We start from the raw sequence: 10893 nt of genomic DNA, 5'->3' as shown, positions 1-10893 counted from the left end.
AAGGCTGGTCTTCCAGCCGAACATGATTTAAGGAAATCTCTAACTGATAAACATGTTACCAGTGTACACCAATTAATGGATAGGATTGACAAGTACAGAAGAGTAGAAGAAGACCAACTTCAGGGAAAAGGAAAGGCTAAGGTAATCCCTCAAGAGAGGAGGGATTTTAGGTCGGATCGTTACAATAGTAACCGACCTCGGAAAGACTTCATTGGGCAATCAGGTTCTGCTGACACCCAGGTGGTTAATGCAGTGTTTCAGGAGCCAGTGCAGCAGGTATTGGAGAAGATAAAGAATGAGCCATTTTTTAAATGGCCAAACAAGATGGCAGGAGAGCTTAAGAGACGCAACTCGAATCTTTATTGCCACTATCATTAGGATTATGGGCATATGACGGAGGATTGCAGGAATTTATGGGACCATTTGGAGTAGCTGGTCCGAGAGGGGAAATTGAAGCAACTCTTGCATCATTCCAGTGGTAGGGTAGGCCAAACAGGATCAGAGATGCGTGGGGACGTTTCTTCAAGACTCCCCCTTGGCACAATAAACGTTATTTTTGCTGCCCTAGGGAGGACTGGATCTTGCCCTTCTAGGGTACTGTCAGTGTTCCAACCTCCGGCCGAGGAACATTGCCAAGCGTCAAAAAGAGCCAGGGTGGACATCCCCCTGATTTTGGGTTTTTCGGATGAGGACAAGGTTGGAACCATACAGTTCCATGATGATGCTCTAGTGGTCATGATGAGAATTGGTGGGTACGATGTAAAAAAAGTGATGATTGGTCAAGGTAGTGCTATTGATATAATGAACCCAGATTTGTATAAAGGGCTAGGTTTGAAGCCTGAGGACTTGGCAGCCTACAGTTCCCCTCGGGTGAGTTTTGAGGGAAGGATGGTCGTTCCAAAAGGACAGATCAGACTACCTGTGCAAACTGGTATGGATGTGGTGGAGGTGGACTTCATTGTTGTAGATGTTTTCTCTCCATACACGGCCATTATGGGCAGACCCTGGCTTCATACCCTGGGAGCAGTCTCATCTACTCTACATCAGAAGGTGAAGTACCCATCTAGAGGCCAAGTATTGGAGATAGTAGGAAGCCAGGTTGCAGCTCGGTAGTGCCTAGTAACGGCTATACAATATCGGCTAAAGGTAGAGACCTCGGCTACCGCCGATAATGGATCATAGCAATTAAAACCCCCAGTATTACCCTTAGATGGACCAGCCGACGAGGTAAAGTGTGAAGATTTGGAGAGGGTAAGTGTTGCTGATGATCCGGAAAGATTTTTCCAGGTTAGGGCTAAACTGCCTTTGCAAGAGAAGGAGCGATTGTTGGAATTCCTTAGAGAAAATGTAGATGTGTTCGCATGGAGCCCATATGAAGCCCCAGGTGTAGATCCAAATTTCATTTGTCATCGACTCAACGTGAATCCTTTCGTTATTCCGAAAAGATAGCCTCCTCAGCGACCATCAAAAGAGCACGCCGAAGCTGTCAGAAGTGAGGTGGCCAAGTTTAAGCAGGCTGGGGCTATCAAAGAAGTTTTTTACCCTTAATGGTTAGCCAATACGGTGGTGGTCAAGAAGAAGGCAGGAAAGTGGCGAGTGTGCGTGGACTTCACGGACCTTAATAAGACTTGTCCCAATGATCCTTTCCCATGCCGAAGATAGACCAGTTGGTGGATGTAACCGTTGGTCATCCTCAGATGAGTTTTTTAGATGCCTTTCAAGTATACCACCAAATACCGCTAGCAATCGATGATCAAGAGAAGACGGCTTTTGTCACCCATATTGGAAACTATCATTATAAAGTGATGCCCTTTGGTTTGAAAAATGCAGGATCTACCTATCAACGGATGATGACTAAAATGTTCGAACCACAACTGGGCAGAAACATTGAAGTCTATATTGATGATATGGTAGTGAAGAGTAAAGTGGTTTCCGAGCATGTGGAAGATCTTATGAACATCTTTGGAATACTGAGAAAGCATAAGCTACATCTGAATGCTTCAAAGTGTTCCTTTGGTGTAGGCTCCGAGAGGTTCTTCGGATACATGGTGACTCATAGAGGAATTGAAGTGAACCCAGATCAGATTAAGACCATCAACGATTTACAAGCACCTCGGAATCCAAAAAAGGTGCAGAAACTGACTAAAATGACTGTTGCTTTGAACCGATTTATCTCCAGGTCGGCCGAGAGGTGTCGTCCCTTTTTCCTTCTATTGCATAAGTGGAAAAGATTTGAATGGACCGAGGAGTGTGCTGTGGCATTTCAGCAGTTGAAGGAGTATCTATCCAGGCCGCCTATCATGTCTAGTCTTGAGGTGGATGAGGTACTGTTTGCTTATCTGGTAGTTGCCCCTCATGCAGTTAGTTTTGTCTTAATACGAGAGGATAGCGGCGTCTAAAGACCATTTTATTACGTAAGTAAGTCCCTTTATGAAGCCAAGGTGAGATACTTATCATTGGAGAAGGCCATCTTGGCGGTGGTCCATGCAACACGCAAACTTCCACATTATTTTCAGGCCCATATTGTGGTTATTTTAACTCAGCTACCTCTTAAGTCCATACTTAGAAGTGCAGATTATACTGGGAGAATTGCTAATTGGGACACAATCCTAGGTGCTTTCGACATCAAGTATATGCCTCGCATCTCAGTGAAAGACCAAGTCCTTGCCGATTTGGTAGCTTAGTTTGTCGAGTGTCTAGAAGAAGCTAACATGAAGCAAAGTGACATGGATGAAAAGTTGGTTGGTCTGATCTCCACACAATGCGGTTCCTCCTGGAGAGTATATGTAGACGGAGCAGCAAACCAACGGGGGGCAGGATTGGGGCTAGTTTTGATATCCCCTAAGGAGATCATCATTGAGAAATCCTTGAGGTTGGGATTCTCGGCTACTGACAATGAAATAGAATAAGAAGCTTTGTTGATGGGAATGAGTATAGTCCAGAAAATGATTGGAAAGGTAGCAGAATTATTCTCGGATTCAAGATTGGTAGTCAGCCAAGTGAAAGGAGAACTGGAAGCCCGAGATCCAAGAATGCAGGGATATTTGAGTCAAGTTAGGCGTATGCAAACGAAATTTGAATCTTTTGACTTGTCGCATATCCCCCGAGGTGAAAATACTCCCGCCGATTCCCTGGCAACCCTTGCCACCTCTTCAACACGGAGTTTTCCTCGGGTGATAATCGTCGAAGATTTGTATACCCCTACCCCACCAGGAAAGGACATATGTCAGGTTCATCAAGTCAATCTAGCGCCGAGCTGGATGGATCCCATATCGAAATTCCTTGAAAGTGACATCTTGCCTGAAGAGAAAACAGAAGCTGAGAAAATACGGAGGAAAGCTCCTCGGTTTTGGTTATTCAAAGACAAAAAGTTATACAAACAGTCCTTTTCTGGGCCGTACCTACTTTGTATACATCCCGAGATGTCAGAGTCACTCCTAGAGGAGCTGCATGAAGGCATTTGTGGAAGTCATACAGGGGGAAGGTCCCTATCACACCGGGCCATTACTCAAGGATATTGGTGGCCAAATATGCAGAAGGAAGTGCAGGAGTATGTTAGAAAATGTGACCAGTGTCAAAGGTTCACTCCAAACATCCAACAGCCTAAAGGAATTCTTAACCCTCTGTCCAGCCCTTGGCATTTTGCTCAATGAGGGCTAAATATTGTCGGCCCTTTTCCTAAAGCCTTAGGAAACAAAAAGTTTCTACTGGTCGGCACGGATTATTTTACTAAATGGGTCGAAGCTGAACCTTTAGCTAACATCAGAGACGTAGATGTTAAGAGGTTTATCTGGAAGAATATTGTTACGCGATTTGGAACTCCGCGCACTCTTGTCTCGGATAATGGCCTCCAATTTGATAGTAAGGCCTTCAGGCAATATTGTTTAGACTTAGGTATAAAGAATATATATTCCATTCCGGCCTATCCTCAAGGGAATGAGCAAGTTGAAACTATTAACAAAGTAATAATCAATGGACTTAAGAAGAAACTGGATGATGCAAAAGGAAAATGGGTGGAGGAATTGCCACATGTTCTTTGGACCTATCGAACAATGCCTCGACGATCAACAGGAGAGACTCCTTTTTCCATGACCTATGGAGCCAAGGCCGTCATCCCTCTGGAAACTGGATTCCCAACATTAAGGACTAGTACATTTTCCTCGAACAGTAACGATGGGATGTTGGGAAAAAGTTTAGACTTGATCGAAGAGCGAAGGGAGAATGCAATGGTCCAATTGGCTTACTACCAGCATAAACTCAAGCAAGGCTATGATACTAATGTAAAGCTGAGACCGTTAGCGGTAGGAGATCTGGTGCTGAGGAAAGTTCTGGGAACCACCAAGAATCCAACTTGGGGAAAATTGGGGCGTAATTGGGAAGGGCCTTATCGGATTACATCCGTAGCCAGAATAGGAGCTTATTATCTAGAAGACCTAGATGAAAAAGTTGTACTCCATCCTTGGAATGTAAATAATCTCAAGAGGTATTATTATTAATAAAAGTAGTCTAGTTTGGGTTTCCTTTAATTTATGCTGATCATGCATCTTGTGTTTCCACATCTAATGGCATTCTATGAAGTATTAAACAGAAACTAAGTTATGTCAGGTCCTCGGACCACAAGCTTAGTGGAAATTAATGCCCTATGACATCTATGAAGTATTAGACAGAAACTAAGTTATGTCAGGTCCTCGGACCACAAGCTTAGTGGATATTAATACCCTTTGACATTTTATGAAGTATTAAATAGAAACTAAGTTATGTCAGGTCCTCAGACCACAAGTTTAGTGGAAATTAATACCTTATGGCATTTTATTGAAGTATTAAACAGAAACTAAGTTATGTCAGGTCCTTGGACCACAAGTTTAGTGGAAATTAATGCCCTATGACATCTATGAAGTATTAAACAGAAACTAAGTCATGTCAGGTCCTCGGATCACAAGCTTAGTGGAAATTAATACCCTATGACATTTTATTGAAGTATTAAATAAAAACTAAGTTATGTCAGGTCCTCGAACCACAAGCTTAGTGGAAATTAATACCCTATGACATCCTGTGAAGTATTAAACAGAAACTAAGTTATGTCAGGTCCTCGGACCACAAGCTTAGTGGAAATTAATACCCTATGACATCTATTGAAGTATTAAATAGAAATTAAGTTATGTCAGGTCCTCGGAACACAAACTTAGTGGATATTAATACCCTGTGAAATCTATTGGGTCACTAAGTGGGTTCCTTAGAAACTAATACAGCCTCTTTCTATTAAAATGCTAGGGCCACTTGGGCTTATGCATTCCAGAATAACAAATTCTCAAATATCGTTCTAAGATCACAGGATTTTTAATTACCTATTGAAGATATAAACCCCAATAAGCCTATAAACATCATCTAATGTATAACTGAAGTACTTTAGACCCAACTTTATCCAACTTTTGAACATTCCCTTAAGTTTCAATTTATTAGAAGGAATGTATATGTATCCAAAATGTCTCCCTGAGATCTCATAGTATTAATGTTTATCACCCATTTTAACCGCCAACGGTTAGTGTGTATAAGTTATTTTTTCTCTTGCAAACAAAAGATAGTCAAGATGAATCCATTCAAGCTAAGATAACAGAGCAAACAATTACAAAAATGAGATAAAACGGCAACAACAATAAGCAAATAGACATAAAATCCTTACAAAAGTCCTAATCAAATTATAAAATAAGTCTTATTTTTTCAACTTAATTTGGAGCTTGGGAGCTTGGTTGGCTGATTTATCTGCTTCCGGGGTAGTAACTCCCTCTTTGTCCTTAGTAGCTCTCCCAACTGGCATGACTGTGGAAGCCAAATCCTGTTGAAAGTCTTGAGAGGCTACCTCTGCCTCAGAAGCTGCTGCAGTCTTGTCCAAGGAGGATTCTAGAGGGGCATTAGTCTCTTTAGTTGGTTCTGGTTGGCCAGGAGGAGGAAGATTTTGAGGCAAAACCTCCTGATTAGGATTAGTGGTTGAGGGAGTGTCTTCAGCTTGACTGGATGGAGGAACCAAGGTGCGGATTGCTGTAGGGTAGAACACATTCTCTGCCTTCCTCAACTCGGATGAAGCCTCAACCCCAGCTCGGTTAAGGGCTTCATTCCAAGTTTGGGCGCAGTAAATGCGGCATACCATTGACACCTCTGCCCTTAGGGTCTCCTCTGTCTCAGCCACCCCGATTTCGTAGCCTTTCTGTTCGGCCTCATTCGTTGCCTGTTCGGCCTCAGCCTTTGCCCTCTCGACTTCCTCCCTGGATTTTTCAGCTTGCTCCCTTAATTTTTGGGTTTCCTCCAAGTGCTTTTTAAGAACTGCCACTTGCTCCCTAGCAGCCTTCAATTCCTCATTTGCTTCGCGCAAACGCTTTCTCTGGTCCTCAACTTGCTTTTGGAAGCCTTCTAAGGCCGAGTCAGCGCTTTTGCGAGCTTACTCCTCAACGACTAATTTTTTCTTTGTTTCCGCCAAGTCTTGCTTGGAAATTGTTAAAGTTTGTAAGGCCGACGATCGTCTTTTCCTTTCATCTTCTAACTGATTGTAGCAATTATTGAGCATCTCATCCAGTCTAAACGTGTTTTGGATAACCTAAAAGGAAGAAATTAACACTATAGTCAGTAAAGAGTACACATCAGTGAGTAATGATCACAAAAAGAAAAAGAAGAGAGTTAGCACTATACCATTCCCAAATATCTTTTATTGTTGAAGATGAGTTCATTCTTTCTCGCATTTTTTATTTCGGTCATGTCCTTTGGGAGTAACAAAGCCTCTTCTATAGCTGAGACTATGTGATACCTAATGCCACCGTTGAAGTCCCTAATAGATGCATCTCATAGGGGCTCCCCACCATGCATGGGTGCTGGCAACCAGGTTTAAGGCTCAGGAGATTGAATGTCAGACCTCTCTTGGCCTCGCTGAAGAGGATGGCTAGTCTTCTGCTGCTTTGCAGCTCGTTGGGCATCTTCTTCGCGGGTCGAACAGGACTTTCTAGCATCCATCACGTTTTTCCCTTTCTGCTCCCTGCGCCTTTTCAATTCGGCAGCATCAGCTCTGACTGGCTGGGGAGGTTGATGAGAAGGTTGATGAGGGATAGGAGGAGGAAACCTGGTGGGAAAAGGAGGAATCTGGGATTGCGTTGATTTTCCCGACGCACTCTTCCCAGGTTGATTCTCTATCAGCTCCATTAGACTTTTTTGGGGCTTCCTTTGTATTCCCATCTCATCAAGATCTTCCTTGGAGCGTATAGGTTGATCAAAAATTCTAAAGTTGTCCGAGGAGTCTGATAGTTCTACAACTTCCTTTGGACTTTCTTCTTCTTCTTCCTCTTTTTCTTCTTCTTCTTCTTTCTCTTCTACTTCCTCTTCCCTGAGGGCAAGCTGGGATGAAGAGACTCTTGTTGAGATAGCGGCAACAAAAAGGGGCTTAGTGCGGGAGGTGTCCTTAGGAAGTGCAACACCTTCTGGAACGATGAACCCCTTGTAGACAACGCTAATACGGTGAAGCCGAGGATCGCGGGTTTTGATCACGCACTTCGGTGCTTGGAAAGCAAACGAGAGGGGGGTGTAGCCGAGGATTAAATGGGCTGCCCGGAGTTGGCCGTCGGCTTTGTTTATGTAAATCTCGGCTTTCAATACCTTGTCCAAACTTGCTTTGTTGACTAAACTAAGTTTGGGCTTGGTAGAACGTCTATCTGTAAAATCATTGAATTAAAATGAAGTGTCATTAGAGATAAGAATACTGAGACTCAAAAAAAAAAGGGGGGGAAAATATGTATGTATAAACCAAACGTTACGAATCTATGACTGCATTCCCACCTGGTTCTCGTTCCTCCATGGGGCATGGCAGACCATCATGCCATTCCCCAGAAAAGATAAGGAAATCCTCATTTAGGTTCTTGTTTAAAGTGGGAAGGCATTGAATTAGCCTCACCGCGGGATACCTTGACTTGAGATAATATCCCTGCCCCTTCAAATGGTTGAGGTTGTACACCCAATTCACGTCATGATGAGTCAGGTTTAGGTCCATTCTCTCATTCAAGGCTTCTATATTTCTCAGGACCCTAAACATATTTGGGGCACACTGAGTGGGGGATAACCTAAAGAACCTAAGGTAGTTCCTAGTAATAGTACCCATGGGGATGGTCATCCTGCCTTCTATGAAGGCAATCATGGGAATAACCACTTCCCCTGTTCTTCTAGTGCCGGCCCATTCTCCTTGGGCTGCGTACCTCATACCCACTGTTGGGGGGATCCTATACTTAGCGCGGAAACTTCTTATACCTTCCTTGGGACTCAACCAGACATCGAAACTTACTCACTTTCCCCATTTTTCTAAAGGGTTTTCGTAGAAAAATTAACGAGTTTAAGATGAAAGCTGAAAAGATTTTAAGAAGACTTACAGGTTTGATAGTGGTTCCTAGGACAAGATTCTAGTATTTGCAGATGCACAGGAAAACGACGAAAAAGGAGAAAGACAGGTTCAGTGTATGAGCTCTAAAATTGTGTGATCGCTGAAGGTAAGAAAGAGAGTTGGTTTGAAAATTCCTTTATAGTCGTGCAGAAGTTATGAGCGGGAAAGTTCCCGCTCGCAAAACGAGACAGACCCTCCACCGTTCGATTTACATCTTACCGTTGAACGTGGGGGACAAGGGCGTTGTCAAAATTTAATGCTGTTGCACTCGGGACGCTGAAACATTAGGAGCATGCCCAAAACATAAAAGGGTATGGGCTTGTGACATCAAAATCAACCTTTTCTCCCGAGGAGTCGAAAAACAAGATTTTAAGGGGTTATTGTGGGGGCCAGTTAATCAATAATTATTAAAACCGTGTTAACTGGGCCTGTGGCCCATCCGAAGACGTTAAACTATCCGAGGAGGCCTACATAAGGTTATAAGGGGAACCAAATGAAAAGAAGAGTAGATATCACATGAGATGAGTCCAGTATTCGTCCGAGGATAAAACCTTTCTCGGCAATATGTGTCCGAGGACGACCTGAACGCCGTATTGTCACAAACACACTTCGAAGTTGCATTACCACTAAAGGTGGGACATGGGGCCAAGGGTAAGAAAGAAAAGATAAACAAATATCTTTAACGACTGTTGCCTCCGCATTAATTGCCTCTCAACTAACTCTCTGGCCGCATTAATGTGGAGGTGATGCCTGAACAGTAATGAAGCAGTCTTACAGCTACTAGTTGAAGGTTCTAGGAAGTGTTAGATGAGACAGAAAGGGATCTCCCGAATCCAACCGACACGTGTGTAGTGAAGATGACACCAAGAGGACAGTATATAACATGGAAGAATGCATTGAGAGAAAGGATCGGAACTTCTAAACAAGTGATGCCTAGAAGAAAATCTTATAAAATAAAGAACTTAGCTTGTTTCAAAGAGAAATTGATCGTAATATTTGTGTTCATCCATCTAGAAACGTTAAGTTTAATTGTTTTTATTTTGAAGTTAATCTAGTTCTTTTATATCCACGCTTTACAAATTTATTATTTGGGCCTTTAGCGATTGAACCCAATACGAGTTTGGGATCGTTACAAATTGAGTCCTTACAATTGGCGTTGTCTGTGGGGAGAGCTTGATTGAAATTAAAAGAAATCTGGTTCAACGTTTATGATGGAGGAAGCAGGTCCACATCACTATGCAGCAGGACCACACTAGGTAGATGCCAACCCACACCAAGCAGAGTCAAGAGGTTCTCAGCATGGTGATCCGCATCGAAGTCTCAAACGAAGAGACGGCCGTGAAGGGAGTGTGCACACAACTCATACCACAAAAAATCACTCTCGTGGGAAGAGTCATGTTTCCCATGCAAAGAATGACAGGAACTTGCAACGTGAAATTGACGAGTTGAAAAGAGAGTTGTGCCACGCCCGGTGAGGACGTTCCCCACCTTGCTTCGAACCATCATCCGAGGAAACAGATGAAGCTAGTTATAGGCGGAGATCCAGAACTCCGTCTAGTGAGACTTTTTCCCCTATTTGGATTGAGGGGGAATAGAGTAGAGTAGAGTGAAATTGGTTCAAAATTAGCATATTTTTAGCCAACTCTACTCTACTCCTCTTCACTCCTCTTCTCTCCCCCCTCAATCCAAATAGACCATAAGAGATATTCTCTTGATTAATTTCTTACCTCACACCCTTGGCCTTTATATACTCTTTCAAATCCATACTATCTTTTCCAATATGACTATGACCATTCACACGTCTCCTCTTATAAACCTTTATCAAATACACCTTTAAATTCTACAAAATGTTAAACTAGGGAATCATTAAGAAAATTCTACTTTGTTAAAGGTACTTTAATTAGGTGGGTCCAAACTTCAAAGAAAGATGTACTCATAAATCATAATCACAAGATGTACTCATAAATCATAATCACAAGACTTGCGTAATGCTATCTTATCTTAGATTCTTTAAACGGCAATAATGCCATAAAAAGCTCGTGTCAAAACAAGCACCTAGTGGATGTATTTAGAAAAAACTGCAAAAGATATAAATATTAATTAATTACTTTCTCTATGTTTTTTTGACACAAGGTAGAATTTTTACTCTAATTTAATCTAAATGTATATGTGTACAAGTCTCTCTACTAGAGACTTAAACCCTGACCCTTGCCTTCTACACCCCACAAATATTTATACTTATAGAGTGATTACCTCACCAAGGATGCGCGGTGGTTTACTTCCTATATGTGTATGCAAAGCGATTATTGCATTATATTAAAATTAGTAGTTCGTAAAAAAAAAAAAATGTTATATTTTATGAAGTAAAAAAAAGAGTGTTATTAGGGTAAAAAATCTAGGTAGTCCCGAACACTGCTCCGGGTTCTAACAAATTAATATGTAAAATTATCAAAATTTTAATTTAAAACAAAAAAATTAAAAAA

General features: G+C 42.1%; 1 protein-coding gene across 1 annotated transcript; it reads left to right on the top strand.

Moving 5' to 3' along the window:
* Nucleotides 1-504: 504 nt before the first annotated feature.
* On the top strand, nt 505-1113 carry LOC115952033. Its single transcript, XM_031069128.1, has one exon. The coding sequence runs from the start codon at nt 505-507 to the stop codon at nt 1111-1113; it is 609 nt and encodes a 202-aa protein (XP_030924988.1).
* The last annotated feature ends 9780 nt before the right edge of the window (nt 1114-10893 follow it).

Source organism: Quercus lobata, chromosome 7 (assembly GCF_001633185.2).
Source record: "Quercus lobata isolate SW786 chromosome 7, ValleyOak3.0 Primary Assembly, whole genome shotgun sequence".
Classification (NCBI taxonomy): Eukaryota; Viridiplantae; Streptophyta; class Magnoliopsida; order Fagales; family Fagaceae; genus Quercus; species Quercus lobata.
Note: the sequence above shows the minus strand (reverse complement) of the source record. Positions and strands in the feature narration are given on the sequence as shown.

What these genes read in the sequence shown, in the direction of transcription:
- LOC115952033 (XM_031069128.1), top strand. Translation starts at nt 505, where the DNA reads ATGCGTGGGGACGTTTCTTCAAGACTCCCCCTTGGCACAATAAACGTT.